This window comes from Pseudoliparis swirei, chromosome 5 (assembly GCF_029220125.1).
Source record: "Pseudoliparis swirei isolate HS2019 ecotype Mariana Trench chromosome 5, NWPU_hadal_v1, whole genome shotgun sequence".
Taxonomy (NCBI): domain Eukaryota; kingdom Metazoa; phylum Chordata; class Actinopteri; order Perciformes; family Liparidae; genus Pseudoliparis; species Pseudoliparis swirei.
The window spans coordinates 9,160,929-9,188,286 of NC_079392.1; the positions used below are offsets into that span (position 1 = coordinate 9,160,929).

The window sequence follows — 27,358 nt, forward strand, 5'->3', positions numbered from 1 at the left end:
GCCTTTTTTAAATATGATTTACAACAATATTTAGAGTTGTAGCTGCAACTGCAGAAGACAAACATATCCTGATGATACGAGTGAGATATTTTCTTTTGTTCTTTTGATGTTTGACTTGGATTTGAGATCTGGCTCAGGAGGATTCAATTCTTGAAAACCCCTTTGCTACAAATGTCTCCACCCTTATATTTCTGCTACACACATGTGAGAAGGCTTTCTTGAATTCGGATTGGCCGACATATGGAGCAGATTAGACACGGGGTATGAGGCTATGATGTCATCCCCGACTGTCTCCTCTCACTGAAGTGGACGACACTGTGAATCTCACACAGTCTGCACTCAGAGCCTTCAGCTGAGGTTGTGTGCTCATGCACAATAGTGACGTTTTATGTATTAGGAAACATATTGTAAGTGATATTCACCATTGGTGTTGGAAGACTCTAATGTTGTAGCTGGCGGAGGTGAAGCTAATTTTAACTACTGAAATACATGGGAACAAATAATTTTAAAGTCCAAAACTTTAAAAATATCAATTGATATAAAATTGATACACGCATGTATAAACAATAACTTATTGAAAATATTTTCTTGATAAACGACAAACGATTTTAAGTCCAACTAATTACAATGTTTCACTCTGAAATGTAGTGTCGTAGAAGTAGGTATTTTAATCTTGAAATGTTCAAGTAAACAACGATTGCACATGAGCACATACTGAATAAAGTTATGTTCCATTATCTGCTTTTCCACACCGTTAAATATTTAAAATCATAACCTTTATATGATAATGTGATTATTAGACATGGAGGACAATTCTGCACATTTGTTGCTTCGATTCTATGATGTGTGATAGTGAAACTGGTCCTGTGCACAGAAAAGGCAAATTTTTATGGAATGGCGCTTTGTGTGCCTGTTTTGTACTGCTATTCTCCACTCACTGCACTTCACCTGATGGCCAGTAGGGGCGGTAGTGATAACACAACTGAGTGCACCTCTGACTTATGGGGGTCCGAGTCTGACCCCCATAAGCTACATGGTCCCCACAGTGGAGGGAAAACCGTGTGTGGTGTGTGTTTGGCCAACAGCTTGGTAAGTTTCATATTATTTTTGGAAAGCTTCATCTTATAAAACTATCTGCTCCAACTTTCTTCAAATGTGCACGCTTGTTTTTTAGTTTGAATGAAATGTGTTTTCACACATTCTTATTGGTGATGGGGGTTTGCCAATTAGCTTGTAACCAGTCAATTAAACACAGCTGTGATTGTTGACACACCTGGCGGAGATCTGCACTCTGATTTCACCTTTTTAGTTCCATTATCCTGCTTATCCTATTTAGGGTGGCAGGGCGCTGGAGGATCCCACCTTTATAGTTATATAATTGTATCTTAAGTGTTAATGTTTGACTTTGGGAACAGTTAAAAAAAAAATGTAATCATTTGAACTTGAGTTAAGAATAGTTTTTTTGTACTATTATTTTTCTATGATCATTAATAAAAAGTGAATTTTTATATCCTGAGAATCGAACCAAGCACAAAAAAACAAACGATACCAAATCAGTAATTTGCGGGAAATACACATAAATGATGTGTCGCTGCAGCCGATGACCCGTGTGACACGTTGAGACCTTCGTCATTTAACCCCTCTTGACCAGACCAGAGTTATCGTCACAGGTTCATCCGCGCAACGCGTACGTGTTTCCTTTCCACCGTAGCTGCAGGTCTCCTGAAGACCCGCGGAGGTCGCTCTGCTCTCTTCCTCCTCTCCGAGTCTCCCTCGCCTCATTCACCCTCATATACTACAGCACAAGAGGAGAGGGACACAAAGTTGATCAAGCTTTTCCGGTTGGCTAGCCCTAATTTCCTCTCGAGACTTCTGGCGTTGGAGCTGAGCGGACGCGCAGACCGAGAGAGAGAGAGAGAGAGAGAGGGAGAGAGCTCCTGGTCGAGGAGCAGCAAGGAGGAAACCCGGGGGGTAATTAACTCCCAGTCCGCTTCCTACCACCACAACCCCACACACTGTATGGTTACTCCCGCGTAGGCTCATGCACCCCACCGGCAGCTTAACGTGCCCAAGGAGGGGTGTGTGAGGGAGCGCACAATGGTTCGGCGGATGGGAGCGCGGCCGCTCCGAGGTCTCCCATCCGCGCGCCTCTCTGTCTCCGTGAAGCCGCCGCAGAGCGCCCCGCCGTTACCCGTCCGGGGAGTTAGTCCGACTCGTCTTTGCGCAACTCTGCGTCTTTGTCGCTCGCGTTGACTTCACTCTCCGAGCGTCCAGGAGCGGGAGAGACGCTTCTCGCGTGCCGCAGCAAAAGTTGCGAAGCGGCAGAAAAGTGGGGGGAGGCGGCGACGCGGCGTGGATTCGCAGCCGAAGCCGACTCTGTGCTCTTTTTTCTTCTTCTTCTTTCTTTTTTTTTGCGGTCGCGAATCGTCGGAGCAGCAGCAGGAGGACGCGCAGGAGTGTGGAAACCCGAGTCCAGCGGTGATGAGCTCTGACTCCGAGAGGATTTCACTGGAGTGCTGCCAGAAACATCTGGAAAGGATAACACCGGGACCCACACTCTCCCCCTCCCAGAGAACCAGAGGAGAATTCACATCTCAGACATTTCAGTGTTTCAGCTCTCGAGTCATATCTGTTGGCTTTTGTTTCAATGATGGATTGATTTAATTTCACACATATTCATATCTTGTGCCAGCTGTGATTTGGATACCAATATTTCCCTCCTGGCATCAGTGGTTTGGATGTGTTGGCCAACTGGTGCATTCAGTGTTTTTTTTTTTTTTAAAGGACAAGCGTTCTCACCCGTAAACCGCCACATATTGTTAATCCTGCGAGTTGTGCGTGCAGCTATGCACTGAAGATGTGTGCGGCCAGGTTCAGCGGCTGCCACAATGGCTGTGGCGAGGAAGCCGCCACGGGGCCTGCTGGTCCGGTCCCGGCCTCCAGGATACTGGACTGGACGGAGGCCGGTCCCCGCATCCTCCACAGCCTCGAGATGGGGACGGTGATGACCGTCTTCTACCAGAAGAAGTCCCAAAGGCCCGAGAGGAGAACCTTCCAGATAAAGCAAGACATGCGGCAGATAGTTTGGACACGAAACCCGGACAAAGTCGAAGGAGAGGGTGAGTGTTGCTGTGAACGGGTGACTGAGTGGACCCACTGGGCTCAGGCTTCATTCATGCATAAAAGAGAAGAGTCCTTCATGGGTCTCAGTCTCATACGTCGTATGCCCTTCTTTCTTCTTTTTCACATCCTTTTACATTATTTGCCAGTCAAGGAGTCGGCTAATGTATCAGAAGTATCAGAGACCCTGCTGACGGACACAGAAACCCAACACCAGGGACAGTTTCCTCCTCTGCGTGTGCAACTTTTTAATGTGGTGGTTCCCTTTATGACCCTTTAAAAAAAAATTTAAAAAAAGTAGATATATATTCATGCTGTCTGCTGGAACCAAGGAGAAATGTTCCCCATTGGTTTTATTCATAGAAGAGTACAGAGTATGTCCGTATTTTACAGATATATTAAAAGAAAAGAGCATATATTAGAGAGGAATTATTGTTTCAAATAAAGAAGCGTGTGGTGACCCCAGGTTCGAGAACCACCGTGTCACGGTGTCGGTTAACCTAAGTTACAAAAAGACACATTTTTTTCATTAGGAAAAAAAACTTCCATTATAAAAAGTTTACAATTGAGGTCAATACTGCACAAGCAGTCCCTCCTTGTAGTGTGGCAGCAGACATTTCAGAGGTTTGTTACTCCAAAATATCAACACATAAACGTGTCTGCATTGTTCGACACTAAGGGGTCATTGAGAGAATGGTTTTTTTTGTCCGACCTGAAATTTTAACATATCCACGCACGGCCGCCGATTATGGAACCTCAAAACTCTTTTAGTATCGGACTGAACAGTCAAATATCACGGCAGTCTTGATTCTCAGACATTTGAGCACATACTTTCTCAATTAAATCAGAATGTTCTACTTCCTGTTAGTCGGACGATGCTCCGGCACGGCTGATCGTACGTCAGATGGCCCTGAAGTCAATCTCATCTGGTAAATGAACGAAGCCGGTTAGGATTATGAATTTGGCATCGGAGCTTCCAACCACGTGACAGCCGAGCATACGGCATCCTCCGTTGTGCCTGAAAGCTACAGAAGAGAGCTATTGGGTTTATCTTGCCGACTGACTGACTGGGTGAGGAGTGGAACACTTCGAGTGGCGGGCTGCTGTTGAAACGTCCCGTTGGAGCACCAGTCTGCCCGTGTCGGGTGTGGGGGCCGTTGTCTGCGCCCTGGTTTCTGTGGCCTGGGGAGGATTTGTTACAGTGTCTGTTGGCACCAACCTAACGTACAGCGTTCACAACTGGCATGATAGAGTTTCTTTCTGTCTGCCATGTGTTATTCTAACTCTGACTTCATGGTCCGTTAAAAAAAAAGACACGACACAAGAAAAATTGAAAATGGAGGAAAACGTGTTCACCAATCAACACGTGTGTCATAGTGACACTGAAAAAAACAACAACAATTACACAGACACTGTAAGTTGCCAAGAAATGAAAGACAAAGAGGTTTCCAGATGACCCTGCCTCCAATACAGCTCATTTTTGCATTTGCCGGTGGAGTGAGGAAGATAATAATCATTTTTTTATTTGTTTGCATAAGATGTTTTCTCCAGTTGTTTGTGTCTTGTGTGTGTTATCCTCTCAGAGCCGCTGTCGGTTGTTTGATATCAGTAACCCTCAAACTGCCCTTTACACGCCACCTCCCTCTGGACAAACCCACCCGTACAGTCCATGACCTCAGTGGGTCTCTCCTTTCACGTTATCTCCCACTGCTCTATCTCTCAGCTCCCCGTGTTTTCCTCCCTCCTTCCCCTCCTCCATGGTCTTCCTCCCAGCTGTCCTTTCCCAGTTTCCTCCCTCCGCACAACCACCTGAACACCCCCTTCTCGCATTCAAGGTCTCCACTGACCTCCCGGGTCAAGTTCATTCTGAAGTCCAAGGCCATTCATTTGATGCTCTTCTGGACTCCTATTTATCTTAGTGACCCCCCTCCCTTCTCTCCTCTCACCCCCCCCCCTCCTCCCCCCACACTGTTTGCTTTCAAATACAGTTGAGGTATTAAATCCCAAGGCACAGGAAGCGCGGGGTTATCGGGCGGTGTCTCGCTTCCCGTCTCGGTTTGAAGGACTGGCTGGCTGCAGGAAAACAAAAGGTTCGGCATCTTCTGCAGGAAGTTGGAGACATGGGCCACGAATGAGGCGCTGCTTCGGTGGTTTGCACCAACGGGGAGTCATTTAAAGTGTGATCAGGACCGCGTCGGTGTCTTTGCTAAAACTTTCAAAACGCCCTTAAATGACTACAACGCATACACCTCTATTGGATCAGCCTCTTTTGACTGTGTAGCTCAAAATTGCAGCCACTCTGAGTTCATGTTCAAAATTAATTATTTTACTGAAAGGTCAAGCGGTCATCGCAGTTTGGATAATCTTTCGCCCTTTTCAGAGGAAAGTTTTCAAATTTGTAATAAGTTGGTGGAACCAACCGTTGTGCTATCAACCTCTCTATTCAAGAGCAATGCATTTAGATTTCTGTTCAATCGGCATCCCAGCCACTCGTTTCATTGTCCGTCTGCATATTGTTCATTCTCATATCCAAAAGTTTTGCTTCCCTGTGATTTATAATCTCCAAGTAGACTTCTGCCATCTGGTCGGGAGTGATGTCACCAGCTGCACCGAGAACAGTTTGTTTCACTGGAAATGCACTGCAATTATCCACGGCTGGTGGTTTTAGGTCAGCAGTGCACCCAATGCGTGGTGCGTTCAGGGAACTTTTCATTCCGTCCAAGTAGTGAGCACCGAGGACTTACTGAGGACAGAAAGGTGGTTAGTTCACGAGCTTATCTGACGATGATCTTTACGTTTTCTTTCTTTCTATGAGACTGCTGACAATATCTTCTTCTCTGTTTCCAATTAGCCCAATGTGAGACCCCCCCCGCACCCAACACAAACTCACGCACCTCTCCCTCATGTTACATTTACATCAGACCAATTCTTTAAAGCAGTTGTGTCTGGCATTATCACAACCATGCTTACAGCCTGGACCAGGGTCAAAGGTCATAGCGGGAGTGGGTGTGTGTGTGTGTGTGTGTGTGTGTGCGCTTGGAGGCAGGCAGGGAGTATGTCCAACGTCCAGATGGCAGAGCAGGAAGTAATAAAGTGAAAGACCAGAGGAAAATCAAATCCAGGTTTTGGGGTATCGGTTTTGGGAGGAAATTGAGTCGACCTTGAACTTTGTAGGCTTCCAACGTTTAGAAGAAGAAGAAGAAAGACTTTTATCGTCATATTACATATAGTTATATATTCTCTGCATTGAACCCATTCTTAAGGATGGGTGGGCTGCTGTGAAGCGCCCGGGGGTTCAGTGACTTGCTCATGGACACTTCGACATGCAACTAAGGGGGATAGCGGGGATCTAACCGACGACCTTGCGGTTGCAGGACGACCGCTCTCCCCACTGAGCTACAGCCGACCCCCATAGTTACAGTACCAACACGTTTTTATAAACATGTTATCCAACAGCTCATGCATTTTCTATTGAATCCTGTATATGTATCAAATGCCTGTGTTTAACATAGCGCAGTCATGAAAGAACTACAATCTAAAACTACTAACAACATTATCAACCTTCAAGGTCTTTTCTTGCCCTTGAAAACCTCAGCTTCATTTCAATTGACTGGTTCCTGAAGGAGTCCTCTACTCTTATCCAGCAAGATAAACTGTGTTTAGGTCTTTTGTATTTGAGCCGGAGATATCCGTTCAAAAAATAAGTAAACACGATTGGGAGTAAGCATTTGATGTTGATTTTAGTAGATGACTGTTTGGAATATTCAGATATAACATCTGCAATTGTGACTGTTATTTAGTTGAATTTTGGTCCAGATGCTCTGCAGCTTTATCCCCCAAGCGGTTTAGTGGCCAAACAGCCTGTTCGGAGTTTAACATTTTAACCAATTAAAGAATAAGGCTGGTGTTATTTAATCTTCTTCTCTTTTTTTCAACAAATCCATTGAAAATGCCTAAACCAACTTCCTGTGTGTGGCTCTCAGCCCTAAGCCCATTAGTTACTAATAAAGAGGCCCAACTTTAAGAACACCTGGCTCCGCTTGTTCCTCGAATAGTTCTCTGTTTGGAACTATTTTTAGAGGTGAATTAATCCACAATCTGCGCTCTAATGAGTATATATATATTAGATACATTCATTATTTGTTTGGCCTTTTTCAAAAGTGGGATTTGTTGACGATAAGAAGCATGTAGAACATCAGACGCGTCCTTTACGTCACCGTGTTGTTGGTTCGCTCTGCTTTGTGGCAGAATAAGCTTAAAAGCTTAAACTGGAGCCGGTCATCTGTGGGGAAGAAGTCAGTCGGATTCACTTGCATGTGTGTTCTGCTGCTTCCAGCTCTGAACCCCCGGCCCGCTAAATCATGGAAACATGTCCATCTGAAGATAATGGACTCCTTTCTCAATCTAATGCCAAACATACTCCGTGTCCTCTGCACATGCAGGAGGCTCGGATAGGAACCAGATTTCCCCTCTTGGCTCTTTGGTTCAGGATTGTACGGAACCTGCCGTGGACGGCTCGCTTTGAACCGATGAAGACGAGCAACGGGCTCCGGTTGTTCTGTCCTCTGGGTCCCCTGTTGTCTCCCTGACGGACAGAACGCTGTGTTATGAAACGTCTCTATTCTCTCTCCATATGCCCCTTTTTTTGGTTTTGGCTGAAGGGGAAATGCCATTGAGGCGTACAGGAGTCATATTCAGGTCACTTGTGTGTGTGTTTGTGTGTGTGTGTGTGTGTGTACAAGTGTTTGCACAAGACATCTGCTATGTCAATAAGCCGCGGTTTTCTTCGCCGGTGTGTGGACTGCTGCAAGTGTCCAAGTAGAGTCCAGAGTTTACATCAGACGCCTGACTCGTCCACTCTGGTCATCTTCTGGGCCCAGTGACTTCTCTTGTGTATGTACGGACTACTCGTTGAATGGAGAAATAACAAGATAAAAAAGTGCAGATTTGTAACTCCTTTAAAAAAAGTTTGTTGACAAAATGACGAGGCCAAACTAGAGCTGGAAACACCTCCGTTACACCAATGAAATAAAAAAAATTTTCTAGAATCTGTACAAATATTGTAATACAAACTCACGGTTCCTTCGTGTTTTATTGTCATGTCAATGTATGATTCGGGAACAACCAGCTCAAATAATCGTTTCTTTTTTTCTTTAACACAATTGTCGTAAGTCTTTATACAAAGGAGATTCGGGTTGCATTTAGAATCCTGTCACACAAACAAAGATTAGCTTGACAAAAAACTATATTCAGAGCTATATTTCAAGAAGTGCAGACAAGCAGACATGGCTGCACATCTTCAGCACAATAAAAAAATACATTTGGACATAAATTAAAAACATGGTTGCACGCATAAGTGATGAAAACATGTTGTTCAGGGTGTCTAGAAATCTAAATATAATGCTACGTTCATGAACAATTAATACTTGGCTACTTTTAACTATCCTTGCCTATTTCCGATATCGTGCACCTTCACGGTCTGCCGTTTTATTTTGCCGTCTAACAATCTGGCGCTGCGCGTGCTGCTCCTTCTGGATGCAACATGACCGCTAAGCGACTCTCCAGCTGTCGGTGACGGCTTCAGCTGATGATGATTACTCTGTGCCAAAAGCATGCATTTGGCATCCATGTGGACATTGGTACATTGTGTTTGAATATTCGAAAGAGGACATTGGTTTTTGTTTTTCAGAAAAACAGATGACGACCTTGTTGACTTGGACGTATCCGTAGCACCCTTTGGGGCTAGGGGAAAAGCAACGTCAATAATCATCCGGTAAAATTAGAACAACTGAGTCATGAACAACCGGGATCATTAATGTAAGCGCTGACTGAGGAGCTTAAGCAACATTGTTCGGACTTTGCTTTGGTCTTAGGGGTCAAACTGATTTCAAAGTTTTCAGGGACTTCTGTGTTTTAAAGTTTTCAGGATTCTTTTTCCTGAAGGCTGAAGGTGTTTGTTTGTTTGACTGCTGCAGAAATGCTCTTCATATTTTTAGAGCATCCTGCCACCGAGAGCTGAACTGTTTGTGTGTGCTTTTTTTGGGCTCTGTGGACTCGCACACGCACACGCACACACGGTACATTTGTTGAGCTCTCTGATTTCTGTGTGTTTGGCAGGGAAACGAACAACGTGCCAAACTGTGATTCATGGTTGTGAGCGTATTTGTGTTCATGCAACACTATCCTTCCTTCCTTCCTTCCTCCCACCCTCCCTCCTTCCCTCCCTCCCTCCATCCCTCCCTCCTCCAGTTGACATACGAGAGATCCGGGAGCTGCGGTTGGGGAAGGGCTCCCGGGATTTTGAGCGCTACCCGGAGGATGCCCGTAAACATGACCCCGCCCACTGCTTCATCGTGCTCTACGGCCTGGAGTTTCGCCTCAGGACGCTCAGCGTGGCTGGTCAGTGTGCTCAAGAACTGTGTGTGTGTGTGTGTGTATATATATATATACAAGTGACTCCCAATGTACCTTTACTGCCAGTATTTGTAACAATTGGAGATTTACCTCACAGTCCCGTCTGTGAAGAGGTCAGACCACACCCCTTTTTCATTTGACCAGTATGTTGACAACTTTTTGTCATTGGTTACAGATACAAGGATACATTTATTTGTCATTTTACAATACAGGATTGCACAATGCCATTTTTATTTGCGTACACGTTCTTTTGGTTTTACATCCAAGTAAAGTGGCTCAAAAAACTGTTTAACCCGTTGACTTTGTTTTGGTGGTGTTTCTGGAACTCAGTTATTACTTTGGGACGTTAATTACAATTAATAAAAAGTATTGAACAAACCTACAAAAGATTATAGTTCCAATAAATTGGAATTAACATTTTAAATATGATTTTAAATAAAACATTTTTGCTACTTGTTACCTAAACCTTTAGGGGAGTTGCCAAGGTCAGATATTTTGTACACTTTTCCATCTCTTGTGTCCTCTTTCTTTGGCAGCCTTCAGCGAAGAGGAGGTCAACATGTGGATGACTGGTCTCAACTGGCTGATGACGGACACTCAGAGAGCTCCCGCCCCACAGCAGATAGACAGGTGTGTTCAACTTTGAAAACAAACGACTAGTTACAGCTACGCAAACGTGAATATTTGCTGGTTATTGTTGTCTTCTATCATCGGAAGCTGAATGTCTTTGAGACACTTTATTGGTCAAACAATGAATCGAGGGAAATTAATCAAGCGTGTGAGTGTTTTTGATTTTGAAAGGCCAATAATAATTTGTGGCCAAATCGTAAACCTGCACCCTCTCCCTGTATGTGTGACTAAATGATAACTGGTTGCATCAAAAGAAGTAGCTATACCTGGACGGGAAAGGGAGTTGCTAGCCGGAGGACAGGACAAATATTTGTTTTGGGATGAATATATTTACCCTAGGTGAATGTACGGGGGCCGTTTTGGCTTTTGTGGTGCGAGCAGAAGAACAGAAGGTGTCTGTCGACATCATGTGAGCGGTATATATTTGGAAATGGTCAGAGGAAATGAAATGGCTAATTCTGTCCATCTATGACACATGGGTACACTGTAGATTTAACAGCTTTCACTGGGTCCGACAAATACAGACTCTACTGTCACCGTGTTTCTTTAAGTTGAATTCTGCACTTTCTGTGTACGGTAATACATTTTATAACAATTTTTACAGATTTCTTTTCCCATATCCTCATTTTTAAAGGGCCATTGTGTAGCAATTACACGCATCTATTAGCAGAATTAGATCATGATGTAATTAGCTTCGCATTGAAAATGCCGGAAGGTTATGTTTTGATCGCCGTGTATTTATTTATTTATTTATTTTCAAAAAGTATTGAACCGAATCGCATGAAATTTGGTGGGATGATTGTTTATTATCCGGGGACCAGTTGATCGGATTTTGGGATCGATCGGGTCAAAGGTCAAGGTCAAAGGTCATGAACAGGTCAAAATCTTTCGCAGAACTAAAAAAGTATTGAACCGAATCGCATGAAATTTGGTGGGATGATTGTTTATTATCCGGGACCAGTTGATTAGATTTTGGGAATCAAAGGTCAAGGTCAAAGGTCATGAACAGGTCAAATCTTCTTGAATCACATGAAATTTGGTGGGATGATTGGTTATTATCCGGGGACCATTTGATTAGATTTTGGGATCGATCGGGTCAAAGGTCAAGGTCATGGAAAGGTCAACATCTTTTTTCATTTGTGTCCAATTGGCATGCAACTAATGCAAAATGTTCATAATTCAATGCCCAATCTTGTGATATGCGAAGGTATGCGCTCTACCGAGTGCCCATTCTAGTTAAGTATTTTTTTTTGGTGTATAATCACACAAAAATAAGGATTGTTTCTGTGTTGCCTTTTAAAATAAGGTGGTTAACTCTACATCATCTTTACGGATGCCGCAATGTTGTTGTTCTACAGTAGCCCAGAGTGGACAAACTAAACACTGGCGAATGAGTCTGTTTCGTATAGAAGTCGATGAGAAAAGTAATCGACTTCTGAGTAATAATTGTAATCATGAGTTGATGGTCTCGATCGCGACATCAAAAAACCATTGGTGACGCTACATCAACTCTTTATATATATGATGAAATCTGCAACCTCACAGCGCGATGTCGCCAAATCCTACAACATGAAATATACAAACTAGCATGTAAGCTTTGCATTTAAACAGTGTTATCATGCTATCTATACTAGCACTAAATAGCTTTTACAAGAACAATGCTCTTTCTTAATTGCCATGTCTTCTATAGCGAGGATATAGGTTGAGGATGCTGACCCTCTTCTCTGTTAGCGTTGCATTTTTATTAATAATATCCCCTTTTCAAAACACTGCCGGATTTTTCATGGTGCTAACGTTGGCTTATTGAGCTCGTTATTAAATGGATTAAATGATCTTGCAACAGTCTTCATTTCAGTCTGTGAATTCAGCGTTCGCCGGCTAGAAATGATGAGCCTTCCTCTGAGCTCAATGACATATTGTTGTAAAAAAAATTACAAAGATGCCCAGAAAGTCTTTAGCGTAGAGGGCTTAATGTAAAATCTCCTTTTTGGTCATTCGAAATGTGATCAAATAAGTGCACAAGTAAAACAATGAAAACATTCAGTTCAATTCAGTTTATTTAGTATAGCCCAATATCACAGATTACAATTTTGCCTCAGAGGGATTTACAATCTGTACACATACATATACCTGTCCCAGGACCTCACATCAGATCTGGAAAAAACTCCCAGAAAAAAGAAAAAACATGTGTCTTGATTTGTTTGCAATATATATTTTTATTTCAGTCTCCGGCACTGCTGTGCAACATTTAATCTGTCAGCGATTTACTCGTTTTATTTTGCAAACATGTGTCTGACTTCCAGCAGGATTCTTGTAATATCGGCTCTTTCACTCTCTTGTTTTCTCTCTCCATCCCTCCCGCTCTAGGTGGCTGAGGAAACAGTTTGAAGTCATGGACAGGAGCCACGAGGGCAGGTGGGTGTCTGGCCACAAACACGTCAACACCCAATCAGAGCTTTCACAGCTCATCGGCCCGTCTGTAACAGCAGGTGGCACGTGGACGTGAAACCAGATCCAGATGTCATCAACGAGCGTGACGCACCCCCTGTCGGGGGTCAGCAGCGACCTCAACCTCCACACACACATCCACACCCAGAAGCTCTGCATATCTCTCACACACACTTTCACTCTTGCTCGCATTAATAAATCCGGGCTTCTGTTCGGGTGGAAGCGGCTCCAGGACAAACAGCCTGCCACTGCCTGATAAGGAGCAGGAAGTGATGCGATGGGCTGGGAGAGGGCAACTTCCTGTCTCCTGTGAAAATAGTAACAGTAGCTAGACAGAGTCAAGCGGGTGGAGAGAGGATTCAGACCTGCCAGTGATTGCGGTCGTTGACCCCAAAAGATCCTCTCGGCGCATTGACTCGGATTCTTCTTTCTACCTGCCTCATGCTTTCGTCCTATTTCTATGACTGACGGCTGATAGTTGCGTCTGTTTTGTTAATCAGTGAAAGTGATTATCTATGTGCTGTTTGTCCTCGGAAAAAAAGGATGTTGAGGTAGAGACTTCAGCAACGCCACAGAAGAAACTGCAACACCGTATGTGTAAATAGGCTCTGGAGTTGATTAAAAAAACTATGTCCATTAATTAGCTGTTCGGATGGTGTTTGCCAAGGACTCTGTGTTGGCTTAAAAGTCCAGCTTGAAGGTCTATTATTCCCCGTGGAGACTAATCTCACGGGCCAACATGGACAACAAAGTGTTCAGAAGAAAATGGATATTTGTACATTTAACAACACTCCCTAACAGCTGGGAAAAAAACTCCAACCGCTGCGAAGGAGGATGTGATCAGAGGCTCCAGAACAGCTGCTAAATGCACCGTAACATTATTATTTTTTTAATCGCATGTTAAGCTCAACAAACAACATGAAGCAGTGTCTGATGACGTTTGCTGAGCTTAAAAATAGTTTTGTATATTTGTAAAAAAAAAACTAAACAATCTTTAGAAAAACTCTTTAATGAAAAGGTGTTTTTTTCTGAAGAGTTGGTGCCATTCTTTAAGCGATGAGACAGAGTAGAGTCAAAGTGTACCCAGCCTGTCCTCCCATGTCACCTTCTGACCTCAGAGCTTAAACAATGAAAACTTGACAGGAGTCCTCACGCTCAGCCAGGAAGTGTAGAATCCCGACATGAAACCATACAGCGCCACCTGCTGGTTCCTGAATGTTTCTGCCTTACCTCCCCTCTCTTGTTTATGTGTTTCAGCATCACAGTGAAGGATGTGAAAGCTCTGCTGCCTCAGGTCAACTACAGAGTGCCGAGCATGCGCTTCCTGAAAGACAAGCTGCAGGTCAAAACACAAGTCCACCTCCGGCTCCTGTGTCTCTTCGAAAGTCCTCCTCTCCAGGATGCTTTGATTTGCGTGTCACATTAACTCTCATCCCCCCTGTTTACAAAGGAGGTGGAGGACAGGAGTGACTTGTCGTACCCCAACTTCTCACAGCTCTACAGAACGCTGATGTTTGACGCTCAGAAGACGGTGAGTGTCTGTTTTGTGTGTGGACCCGTATGCACTACCACAGTCCTGAAAGAAGTACTCAAATCCTTTACTTGCATACAAGTATTTGTATTCCAGAGGGTCATTGTGTGTATAATGCAAGGTTTAGTTCCATAATTATGAATCACGTACACACAGAAATGAATGCAGACTATAATTGCTGGATTAAAGCAAACCAAGCACGTTTCATATCTGTGAAGTATGTGTGTTTTGTCGCATATATTCTGAAACTTTTGTGAAACCACCAAGATGGTCTTTTAGAAAACATCCTCAAATTGGAGAGACTCAGCTGTGAGACTGCATGCTCTTCTGAACGTTCTCATGAACTCTAGATAACATTGTGGCATTGAGCTGCAACAACATGATGCTCTTTATTTTGGAGATACAGGATGACAACAGCAATATTTTACAATCTGAATCCGAAACACTCATCCACAACGACATTTTAGAGGGAAATACATGATATCTGAAGGCTGGATAAGTTTAAAATCTACCACTCTGGAGAAGTAAAGTTGTTGTACATCAGAGTCACACCTCGGTACTGTATTTGAGCACCGCTCCACTTAGCGTTCCGCGTCGCCTGGCTCCCCCTCACCTGTCTGTCGTCTGGTTCCTCCCTTTTGTTCCCAGATCATTGAGCAGCTGGAGCTCTCCTTCCCACTCCGGTGAGTTCCTTCATCACCTCCTCTTCCTCGGTGTCCACTCCCTTGTCTTCACCTCCCCCCCTCTATTGTCTTTCTACCCGTCCACACAGTTCATGTATCCGTGTCTTAAGGGACTGATTGGCTTTCCCAAAAGTCAAACATTTCCATGTGTTTTTGCCACGATGAATGTTTTTTTATTCATTTTTTGGGCTCTTTGGATGTGAAACATTTAACGTAGTGGAAAATGAACGTGGTGTAATTTAGAATTGGAATAGCTTCGAGAAATCAGGTTGGTTGTCAGACGGACAAGTGAATGTGTCGCGACTCTTCTCTCTCCTCTTTAGTTGAATCTTTCTTGAATCTGCACTTCTGCTGTGTGACACCTTGTAAACCGTGTTGTGTTTGTAGGAATGTTGATAGACCGGAGCTTTGTCAGATCTCCCTCTACGACTTCCAGAAGTTTTTACAGATGGACCAAAAGGTACTGAGCGGATTCAGCGCAGCGCAACACCCGGACAATGCTCTCTTTATGAAAATCCAAATAACTGCTCTGTGCTCACTTCTTCATCCGGCTGGTCTCAGGAGTCCTGGGCGTCGGATCTGAGTCGCGTCAGAGAGTTCCTCACGGGGTACCTGAGGGGTGGACCGCAGCCTGAGCCCATGCTGCAGCTCGATGAGGTGAAACCGACACCCGACTGAAAAAATACGCCGTGGGGATTTCTCTCCGAGCTCACAGTCTGATCACGTTACTTCACTTTTTTCTTCTTCTCCAGTTTCTGACGTTCCTGTTCTCCAAAGAGAATTCTGTGTGTGACCCTCGACTTTCCCCCGTTGTTGCTGATGACATGAAAAGGCCGCTGTCTCAGTACTGGATCTCCTCTTCACACAACACGTAGGCCTCAACGCTTTGTCCCTCACTTGGTCCTAAATGTTTATATCTTTGTCTCAGGAGTCCCCGGATTGTATAGGGAGATTTTGTCCTCGTAAATCAGGGAGCTCCATGGGAATTATGGCAATTATGGGAATTTAAACACTCTGACATACTGCTTATTGACTTTTATTAAGAGTCATATGAGAGGAAAGGATACATTTCATCCCAGCGTGTCCAAAATTGATTAACGAGCTATTTCTTCTTGAATATACTAATGACTTAATTAATTAATGCTTTCTTTATTAAAATCCATTGTGTTAGACTTTTTAGAGCATTTTCCCACGTGGGCTGTAAACTAAACACGTCCCTTTTATATTGAATGTAATGCTGAAGTTGTTTTGCTAATATGTAAAAAGAAAAATACAAGACCAACTGACTGAATCGACCGATCACTGATTCAAGAATAAAAAGCCAAATATGTTCTGATTGAATGAAATCAGAAAGAGGAAATTATTACCTTATCGATTAATCAACAGTGGAAACTGTCATTAGTTGCAGCACCGTGCACACAAATGGAAACAAAATGAAAATCTGACTCAGTGAGACGGCAAACACTAAAAGTTGTTTCCATGTTTCTCAGCTACCTGACAGGTGACCAGTTCTCCAGTGAATCCTCTCTGGAAGCCTACGCCCGCTGCCTCAGGATGGGCTGCCGCTGCATTGAGCGTAAGAGTCTCCAGCGTTCGATTCTAACAGCCACATGGTGGTGAGGTTTAGGTACTTCGCTGCTCATTCCAATGACGCCTTCAACCCTCCCCTAAATACTGTCCACATGTGGACTGGCGGTGTTGTGCTGTGGTCTACTTTGGTCTGGTCCTTGTCCGGGTGCACATTGCTAAACACCTCTGCTCTGCTTTCTGATCCCAGTGGACTGCTGGGACGGACCCGACGACCTCCCAATCATCTACCACGGCCACACGTTGACCTCCAAGATCAAATTCCTGGATGTGCTGCACACCATCAAAGAACAAGCCTTCGTCACATCCGAGTGAGCCCGCACCGGGTTTTTTACTTCGCCGTCAGTGCAAATGGAGCAAACCTGAGGATTCTTCCAGAGATTAACGCACGGGTTCCCCGTCCTGCTGTCGCGTGCGTGCAGGTACCCTGTGATCCTGTCCATCGAGGACCACTGCAGCGTGGTCCAGCAGAGGAACATGGCCACGCACTTTAAGAAGGTGTTCGGGGATCTGCTGCTCACCAAGCCCGTCGATTCCAACGCGGAGGAGCTTCCCTCGCCGTACCAGCTCCGCCGGAAGATCCTCATCAAGGTACACAGACGCACTCAAAGCACACGCCTTCAAAGTTGGCAGTGTAGGACTCAACATGTGGTGATAGGCCAACAAACTGAGCATTGATGTCAGGCCCTCCACAGGCCCTTAGAAAGATATAGGCCCCAGATTAGGATGCAGCTCTTGCGGCCTGCAGCAGGTGGTCTAGGACCTCCTGTTGCAGGCCGTTACAGTGTCCTCGAGCAACATCCAATACCTCCATTTAAAAAGATGTGTCTGAAGACTGAGGTTGGGTCACATGCATGCAGTAAACGTGTGTCTCACGGGTCTCAGCACAAGAAACTGGTCGAGGGCACGCTGTATGAAGAGGTGACTTCAGCCAGCTTCTCCGAAAACGACATCAGCAACTCGCTGAGGAACGGCATCCTCTACCTGGAAGACCCCATCGACCACGTGCGTGTGCATAAGTTCCTCTGCGTCAAGCATACAGTCAGTGTTGTGCGGCGTTACCGAGTCGTGTCTTTGTGCGATTCACAGACGTGGACTCCACACTATTTCGTCCTGACCAGTCATAAGATTTACTACTCGGAGGAGACGTCCCACTACCAGACGGCGGATGAGGAGGAGGACGACGAAGGAAAAGTGGTAAGGAGATGATCATACTCGAAGAAGGAAAAAGAAGCCATTCATCAGGTAAAGACGGAGGCCAATTCCTCTTTCCCGTCATTGGTCAGGAGTGCAACAACAACAACAACGAGCAGCACTGCGCAGAGCGCTGGTTCCACGGGAAGCTGGGCGGAGGTCGCGATGGTCGACAGGTGGCGGAGAAGCTCCTACAGGAATACTGCGAGGGCGGGGCCAAAGACGGCACCTTCCTGGTTCGGGAGAGCGAGACGTTTGTCGGGGACTACACCCTCTCGTTCTGGTCGGTGATACTTAACATCTCACTAACAGTAATCTCCGCTACCTCTCTTTGGACTTTTCTTTTTTTCAGTGGAGGAAAGAAAAAAGAGGTTAGAGATTATAACTGGTATTGTTTAGCAGTACGGCAACCCAGCTGGAATCATACGGGGGGAAATATTTGACCAGTGTTCACAATATCAGAAATGGTAACTTACATTTCCACCGTAGCTTCAGATAGTATTTTTTATTTTCGTCTTTTTTCCCCCTCGTTCTCGTCTACAGCCTTCCAGAGTTTTGTAACAGACTGCATATCGCTGTGCTAACTCCTCCATATGTTCCTCCTCCTCCTCCAGGCGCTCCGGTCGTGTCCAGCACTGCAGGATCCATTCGCGCCAGGAGTCCGGCGCCACCCGCTTCTACCTCACCGACAACCTGGTGTTTGACAGCCTCTACCGCCTCATCTGCCACTACAGAGACACGCCTCTGCGCTGCAACGAGTTTGAGATGAGGCTGGGCGGCCCCGTGCCTCAGCCCAACGCACACGAGAGCAGAGAGTGAGCGACGTTGTAGTCGGCAAAGATATCACACCTTCTCCCTTTCTTTTTCTTCTTCTTTGTTTTTTTGGTTTTTTTTAAAAAGTGAGCGAAGGTGGAGGAGGAAAAAAAGTTCACCAATTAGTGAATATGATAGTTGTGTGTTCTCCAGGTGGTACCACTCCAGTCTGTCCCGCGTTCAGGCTGAACACATGCTGATGCGCGTCCCCAGAGACGGAGCGTTCCTGGTGCGGAAACGCAGCGAAAACAACTCCTACGCCATCTCCTTCAGGTAGAAAAAAAGCAACGCGCACTCAGGGACAATCTCCCATGAGACCTCTATTCTCCCATGAGACCTCTGTTCTCCCATGAGACCTCTGTTCTCCCATGAGACCTCTATTCTCCCATGAGACCTCTATTCTCCCATGAGACCTCTATTCTCCCATGATACCTCTGTTCTCCCATGATACCTCTATTCTCCCATGAGACCTCTGTTCTCCCATGAGACCTCTGTTCTCCCATGAGACCTCTATTCTCCCATGAGACCTCTATTCTCCCATGAGACCTCTATTCTCCCATGAGACCTCTGTAAATAACCCCTTAAAAGGTTTATTGTTTTGTGTTGATTGCCTTCTTTTGTATCTGCTTTATTGGTTTTGATGTATGCCTTTATATATTTTTTGGTTTTAATAATTTTATAGACGTTTTAATCTACTTCCTCTTAGAGTTACCTTTATTTTGAAATGTTAAAAGAAAGCGCACCTTTATTTTATGTTAAAATACAAACTTGATGCTCTTACGGTGGTGTCATGGTGGTATTTATTCAAGAGTTTTGGTTCATGTTTGTACACCGAAAGAAAGAAAATAAAGAAGTTCCCCAGCAGTAAGTCTCACGCCGATTCATATGGGGATCCGTTACACCTCTGTTCTCCCATGATGCCCACCAAAAACATTTAGCTAAACATTTGTTGTTGTTGTTGTTCTTGTCTGCAGGGCGGAGGGGAAGATCAAACACTGTCGCATTCAGCAGGAGGGCCGTCTCTTCATGCTGGGCAGCTCGGCAGAGTTCGAGAGTCTCGTGGACCTTGTGAGTTACTACGAGAAGCATCCTCTGTACCGCAAGATGAGGCTGCGGTACCCCATCAACGAGGACACGCTGGACCGCATGGGCACCACGGTGAGTCCGACGGCGCCCAGGGGTCACACGTGACAAGTTTACAGGACCGCTGCTGGGTTCACGAAGCATCCGGAGCCTCCACTTATTGTATCATATTTATATATTGCATCTTATATATTCTGAATTTGTTGGTGATATTTTTCGACAATACTTTAGTGTACTTTAGTGTTTTTTATTACTTAGTATCCTATGAATTTTTCTCCGTCACATATTATACTTACTGTGATAATAACATTTTACAACATACTCTACTATTTGTATACATTTATAGAAGTTTATACAATTATACAAGCCATACAAATGTGTGACTTTTATGACACATGATTTTCTTTTTTTAATCTGACTTTTCGTGACATGTGCTTTTTTTGACTGACTGTGACATTTAATAAACATACTTTACTTTTTTTGGCACACTATAGTATGATTATTTTTGGGGAACATTTTAATAACAGTTTATTATAACATGTTAAGGGCATACTACACTATGAGCTCTTCATAAAAAAATGTATAACATGGTATACTATAACATATTCTTCATCTGTCAGGCATACCTTTTGTGGTATTCTTTTTATTGTTGACATGCCGAACTATATTACAGCCTTTTAAATACCTTTTCCAAATGCTTCTAATGCTTTCTTCTTACTTTTTAAACAAGCTATAATATGATATTATACTGCTTTTTTAAAATTACTTTACTATGGCGTTCTCATGTCTTAACTTTTTTTGAGATACTGTGACTTAAATTTCTTTGTCCAACATACAACACTAACTTTTTTAAATAGCAATTTCTGTGACAAACTCTCGTGAGGACCGGCATCTTTTATGACATTTAATGCTGTTATTAAACTGCAGGAGTAACCTTATTACTTGTTTATTCCTCAGGAGCTTGACTACGGGGCTCTCTATGAGATCCGCAGCCCTCATTTCTATGTGGAAGCCAATAAGATGCCCACAGCACGGGTAAGTGAGATCTTACTGTGGATCTACATGTTTAACCCTTGTGTTGTTTCGGTCGATTTTGACCCATTCAAATATTAACCTCCTTGTCCTTGGGTCAATTGACCCCGATTCAATGTTTATTAATGTCGGTGTTCTTTGAGTCAACAAACAAACATAAAGTACCTCACACTTAACTTGGAAAACAATAATTCTAATAATTTTCTTTTTTATTAGAGGGGTCATATTATAATAAGGTCAAAAAAATATAAATAGTAATAAAAATATAAAAGGGTTAAACATTAGAATTGGATCATATAATATTGAGAAGGGACCGAAAGGAGTGACATTGAATCATTGAAAAAAAACCCGAAAAGCAAAGGTTAAACAGATTTACTCACTCAATGACATCCATCTTGTCATTTAGTAAGTGAATGGTAAATTAGATTATCCTGTAACGTAATATGAGTAAACCTTTTTAAATAATCGTTAGAAGTGAAAGTACACAACCCGCAGCAACAACACAAACCTATGGTGAATATCTGCACGGTGGCCGACGGACTGACGGTGTCCCTCACTGCTGTGTTTCAGTGTACGGTCAAAGCTCTGTACGACTATCGAGCTCAGAGGGAAGACGAGCTCTGTTTCCCCAAACAGGCCCTCGTCCTCAATGTGGATAAGCAGGAGGGCAGCTGGTGAGTACGTCTCGGTGGCCATGTGACCTCATTGCTCATGTGACACTGCGTTGTCTCCTTTCCATTAAGAGCGGCTTGTCATAAACCGTTGGTCTTAAGGTGGCGTGGTGACTACGGAGGAAAGAAACAGCTGTGGTTTCCTGCAAACTACGTGGAGGAGATTCCCAGTTCTCCCACTAGAGAGCTGGATGAAGTAGTGAGTTCGGATTCGTGGCTGGAGCTGCAAGAATGTCACGTCATCATGCTGTTTTTCACATTATTCTGTCGTCTCAGCCAACAGAGAATAGTCCTCTCGGAACATTCCTGAAGGGCTTCATTGATGTACCCACCTGCCATGTCGGTGAGTCCCATAAACAAACAGAGGTTAGCATCTTATTATCAATTCTCAAAAACGACCCTCTCACGCGACGCTCTTTCCCCCATCATGCATCTGTCCAGTGGTGCATAAGGACGGGAAGAATTCGCGTCCCTACGTGTTCACGATCCACTCCCAGCAGCCGTCGTCTCACCCGGTTCAGACGCTGGACGTGGCAGCCGACAGTCTGGAGGACGTGACCAGCTGGGTGGCCAAGATCCGAGAGGCCACACAGAACGCTGACGCTCGGGTTGGTGTGACCCGAGCGGCGCCAAAATAGATCTCGGGGAGTCATTTTCCTCACGGGATGGTTCTCTGAACTCGTGAACCTTATCTCCACGGTGACAGATGCAGGAGGAGAAGCAAATGGAGAGGAGGAAGAAGATAGCGGTGGAGCTGTCTGAGCTGGTGGTCTACTGCAGACCGGTCCCCTTCAACGAGGACAGTACGGATCCGACTGCTCTCGCTTCTTCCCTTGCTTTTCAAATGTTTACTTTTTTTAGCGATTTTTAAAAAACTTTTTTATTTATTTGCTGCTACTTCTAGAGATCGGGACCGATAGGGCGTGTTACCGGGACATGTCCTCGTTCCCAGAGACGAAGGCAGAGAAGTTTGCGGCGCGCAGTCGGGGGAAACGCTTCCTGCAGTACAATCGCCGCCAGCTTTCCAGGGTTTACCCCAGAGGACAGAGGCTGGACTCGTCCAACTACGACCCGCTGCCCGTGTGGCTCTGTGGCTCCCAGCTGGTCGCACTCAATTTCCAGACCCCAGGTCGGTGTACAAGTATCCCTGCACTTTCGAACCAGGTCAAAGCAAGTACACACAGAACGTATGAGAGACAATTGTTTCTTTTCACAAAGAGACGTGTGCAGATGTGAAGTTGATTAAGCAGCTACTTTATTTCTCTCATCACGGATACAAATGTATCAAAAAAGAATAAATTGATGGTTAACCCTCCTGTTACCTTCGGGTCAATTTGACCCCAGGCTGTTTTTCACTGTGTCAAACATATAAGAAATATCAACTTTTTTATATATTTAAATGGCTATTTAGGTAGTCAACAAACAAACATAAAGTACCTCACACTTAAATTTGGAAAACAATATTAATTCTAATAATTTTCTGGAGGTTTTAATTGCTGGGGTCAAATTGACCCCGAGGGTAAAATATGTCAGTAAATATAAAGGTAACAGGAGGGTTAAACATTGAATGGGGTCAATGTGACCCTAAGGTAACAGGAGGGTTAAGTAGAAGCTATTTCTTCACATAACTGACATGCTTTGATATTCAAAATAAGTACCTCCTCATTAGCCTAATCATCACATTTGGCCTCTGGTATTAACAGATCAATATACTGTGTTGGCACAGTTGGTCTTAGTAAGGTTGGACTTACTTTTTTGGGGCGAATATTTAGGTTCAGCCTTGCGGTCTTCTGATGGAATCACGCAGGACCCCAAAAGAAGAAGAAAAAAGGCGTATTGAATAAATCTGAAAGTGTCTGTTTGCAGATAAACCCATGCAGCTGAACCAGGCCTTGTTCATGCTGGGAGGGGCCAGTGGCTTCGTTCCACAGCCTGATGCCATGAGGGACGACGCGTATGACCCTTTCGACAAGGACACCTTACACGTGGAGCCAATCACCATCCAGTTACAGGTGAAATTGATCATAGAAGTAAACTCATTTAACAAGAAGTGAGAATCCTTCAGTTTGGACAGTCTCGTACCGACTTTTCACGTCGTTCCACCGTCTCTGGATCAGCTGCTGGGAGCCCGTCATCTCCCTAAAACTGGCCGCAGCATCGTCTGTCCCTTCGTGGAGGTGGAGATCTGTGGAACCGAGTACGACAGCTGCAAATGCAAGACGGACGTCGTCGGTAAGAGAAGACGTGGTCCGGTGGTCACAATTGATCAGATGTGCATTCTTGTTGTAATGTGTGCGCCAGCAGTCCTGTGCTCAATGTCTCTGGACCAACTGTCTCCTCCCGACCCTCCCAGCTGACAACGGGCTGAATCCTGTGTGGGTGCAGAAGCAGTTTGTGTTTGACATCCACAACCCCACCTTCTCCTTCCTGCGCTTCACGGTCTACGAGGAGGACATGTTCAGTGATCCCAACTTCCTGGCACAGGCGACCTACCCCGTCCGTCTGCTGCGAACAGGTGGATGTAACCCTGGTTCACATTTAATGTTGTGGCTAAGTCCAGCCCCTCCAACGCAGACCAGCCAATCATAGCAATGGCCATTTCTAAACAGGGCCAGAGAACTGCAAGGCTCTACGCCACAGAGTCTGATCGTGTGGCTCTTTGTCATGGTCACACGTTGTGCCTGGGTCATGTGTAATAGTCACATGTATTACATTGCATGATGGACTGTGGAGCACGCTAGAGTCGTCGGATGCTATGATTGGCCACTCTGCATTTGAGGGGTGGGACTTAGCGAATTGTCAATTGTTCTTGCAAATACTAATTTAATCCAGATATATTCCACAGAAGTTTGAATTAGTTCTGTTATTTGTGTTGTCAAGGCTACAGGAGCATCCCTCTTAAGAACAGCTACAACGAAGAGCTGGAGTTGGCGTCACTTCTGATCCATATAGAGATCGTCAATGCAAAGGTAAACCGGCGCTTGGACGTTGATGCTGCTCAAAGTTCATACTTCATAACTTACACGTGTCTTGCTCACTGTGGCTGCAGGAGGAAGACGATGAGAACATCTACATGACCATCCAGCGTCTGCGGGATCGAACCAGCGAGCTGTCCACCCAGGTTTCCCTCCTGGAGAGGTCGGGCTCGGGGGATCTGGGATACCAGCAGATGCTGGAGGAGCTCAGATCAGCTCAGGACCAACTGAGTGAGCTGGTGGAGGCTCGAAACCACAGGTGGGTGATCACACTCGGAGGAAAAAGATAGCTGTAATTTGTGCACCTGTAATATATTATATCACGTTCTTTATTATTAATACTGAAACAATTATTTGTGAAAACAGAATATTAACTAGAGCTGTGCTGAATTCACTTTTTAACATTCAAATCTTCTGTTGATGAATGTTCTCATCTGCAGACCGACATGTTCAACAACACGGCTTGGGATGACATTGTGTAACTTTTGGTTTGTTTCTTTGCTTCCCCAGGCTGATGGAGAAGAAGAGACGGGAGAAACTGAGGCAGCAGGTGGCAGCAAAGCGCAGCTAACTCTCCGATCCACCAGAGGGCGCTACACTGCAACGCAAACGCTGCCACGAGAGCTCGACAGCCAAAGATGATAACATTCATAACTGGAATGTAAACAATACATTGTAAAACGTGATGGCACCAGAGCAAAAAGTGACAAATAGAAGCAGCTCATGGACAAAAAAAACCCTCACAAAACTAAGCTATAAAACCATCATGGACGTAATGCTGAAACACAACGCTTAAGGAAATACTTTTTTATGAACCAAATAATTGTTGACTAATGGAAATAATAAAGAGGACATTGCTCGTTAGTTGGAAGTATTGTAGAGTTTAAGACACTGAATGTCTGCTAATTATAAAATGTGCAGCTGGAAAACTGCCACAACAAGAAAAAGTCAATGTCAGCACTTTTTCAATTATTACAACAACAGATTAATGCTGTCCAACAGGAGACCAGAACAAAAGGAATATTGATGACTTGGCTACTACTTGACACTTTTAGAAACTGGAACATTTGAGTGTATATGTTGGGATAACAGCACATTCCTGGGGAAGTCCTACAGCGATACAGAGCACCACAGATACCAGTCTCGTCTCCCGGCTTTCTTTACTTGTTAAAACAAAATATAACTACGGGGATATAAATGTACTGAATTGTTAGTTATTAAAATAATATCAGATCAAGGCATTTTTAAATCGGTCTCACTACTCAAAGCTGAAGTTTAAAGATCACCTTTACCGTATTTTGATCTTGAGGTAATTGGAATATAAAGGGAGGAGAAAACTCAGGTAACACAAGCGGATGAACTTAAAGTGAGCAGTGCAAAAAGAAAAGTTAATATCATGTATGTGCCTTTTGATATTGTAAAAAAAGAAAGGAAGAAAAAACTTTACCTACAACTGGAATAGTGACCCTTAATGGGAAAATACAAACATACTGGTGGACAAATCCACTCGTTTGACTTCACGACTTTCACTACTCGTGAAATGGATTTTAAAAGAGATTTGGTTGTGATGAGTGTCAGGACAGGAGCCCCTCTCCCCCTGCGGTCAGACATTGCTGTTCTACCTGGGAGAGCCCAAACTGGATGACCTGAACAAAATCCTCACCAAACAACACCAAGAAGATATTTTGAATACCTCAAAAGGCTCTAAATAAACTACCTAAAACTAAAGAGACACACAAACAGCGAGCAGGGAGAGGGGGAGACCCTTTACATCACATGCACAGGGGTTCAGATGTGTTGTCACAGTCAGACACACACACACGACAAACAAGGCTATCTATCAGTTCCCATCATCTCTCTTATCTACACATGTGACTCAACTGGTCCTTGATTGGCAAAAAAAGGCTTCAAATCTACCCGCAGCATGGCTTCATATCTATTCAGGCCCCTCTCGTCGTTCTCCATGTATATAACTTTTTTATTTATAAAACCAGAGGAGGTCTTGTTATACTAGTTGAAAGAACGTACTCTGAGAATGATTATTGATTTCAGATTGATACTGTAACTTTATGTAGACATGGATGTGTGCCTCTAAAGCTCACCAAAGACACACACCCATGTCCCCCAATGAGTGGGGGCTTCTATGCAAAAGTTGTCTTCGTGGCCTATAGCCATGTTTATTAGGCTCACTCCAATTCAAATCTCTTCGTACTTACGCTAACTGTCTCGTATAATGACCGTGTATTAAAATGCTGTGCAAGTTTCCATTTATTAAAGCTTTTTCATGTACCCCCGTCTCCAATGTCTTTTTGAAACATTTCAGCAAGTATAGGACATACTATATAACACATTATGAAAATGTATTAAAAGTACCAAAAGTTACATATGTTGGAGATTGGACAATAACAAAGATATTCTTGAGATGCTGATGTATTAATGTGTTCATAATTTTGCTGTTGTGAAGGTGGAGCTATTAATGAATACTTTACTCAATAATTAGGCTATAAACTTCTTCATCCATCATAGGATAAAACGTTAATTCATATTTTGTCTTAATAATCTGCATATGCAATGTAGCCCACCTAGTAACTACTATTATTAAATACATGTAGTACAGTTAAAAGTACAATATTTGCCTCAGATGAAGTGGACTTAGTGTCAAGCTACATAAAATAGAAATAGTCAGTGCATCAACCTACTCTGAGAGCAACATTACGAGGCTCCATCTACAAGAGCACGTTGTGCTTTTGTAAGCAATGTTGTGCTTTGGTTTTTACAGTGGGACGCAACTTATGTACTTAATTCCAATTTTGAGGCAACTTTGAAATATAAGTTTTCTCCCAGGGGAGCATGTACCCGCACTCCCCTAGAAGGTCCGATGTCGACCCACCATAGTGTCACCACGCTCTGTGGGAAACACTGATGTGGTGAATGCCAAGCTGACTCGAAATTAAAGCTGACAAATGCATGTTGCCTGGTAAAATAGAATAATAATCAATGTAAAATTAAACACTGTAGTGGAGTGGAAATCCTCAAGTAAAGTACACACAGTGATGTGAAGCCACAGCTGGATGAAGTCAGCTAAAAGCATCGTTTGATAACAGACTCAAGTTCTCAAGGAGAATGTGACTTTTTATAATCTTTAACCCTCCTGTTACCTTTACATTTACTAACATA

General features: G+C 44.0%; 1 protein-coding gene across 2 annotated transcripts; it reads left to right on the forward strand.

Moving 5' to 3' along the window:
- Positions 1 to 1,781: 1,781 nt before the first annotated feature.
- LOC130193629 (1-phosphatidylinositol 4,5-bisphosphate phosphodiesterase gamma-1-like) lies at positions 1,782 to 26,470 on the forward strand. Of its 2 annotated transcripts, none has more exons than XM_056414234.1 (32): positions 1,782 to 3,119; positions 9,370 to 9,519; positions 10,071 to 10,164; positions 12,532 to 12,579; positions 13,870 to 13,954; positions 14,063 to 14,143; positions 14,792 to 14,826; positions 15,214 to 15,286; positions 15,388 to 15,483; positions 15,579 to 15,697; positions 16,317 to 16,402; positions 16,604 to 16,724; positions 16,836 to 17,004; positions 17,299 to 17,418; positions 17,503 to 17,610; positions 17,700 to 17,890; positions 18,222 to 18,422; positions 18,559 to 18,693; positions 19,395 to 19,578; positions 20,461 to 20,538; positions 21,106 to 21,209; positions 21,309 to 21,405; positions 21,483 to 21,549; positions 21,648 to 21,814; positions 21,913 to 22,009; positions 22,111 to 22,335; positions 23,073 to 23,218; positions 23,324 to 23,438; positions 23,560 to 23,721; positions 24,087 to 24,175; positions 24,256 to 24,440; positions 24,692 to 26,470. In XM_056414234.1, exons 1-32 carry the CDS (start codon positions 2,858 to 2,860, stop codon positions 24,750 to 24,752), a joined length of 3,951 nt encoding a protein of 1,316 aa, XP_056270209.1. In that variant the 5' UTR covers positions 1,782 to 2,857; the 3' UTR covers positions 24,753 to 26,470. The 2 variants fall into 2 exon arrangements, with proteins under 2 accessions (XP_056270209.1, XP_056270211.1); XM_056414236.1 differs by having other exon boundaries at positions 1,783 to 3,119; positions 18,574 to 18,693.
- The last annotated feature ends 888 nt before the right edge of the window (positions 26,471 to 27,358 follow it).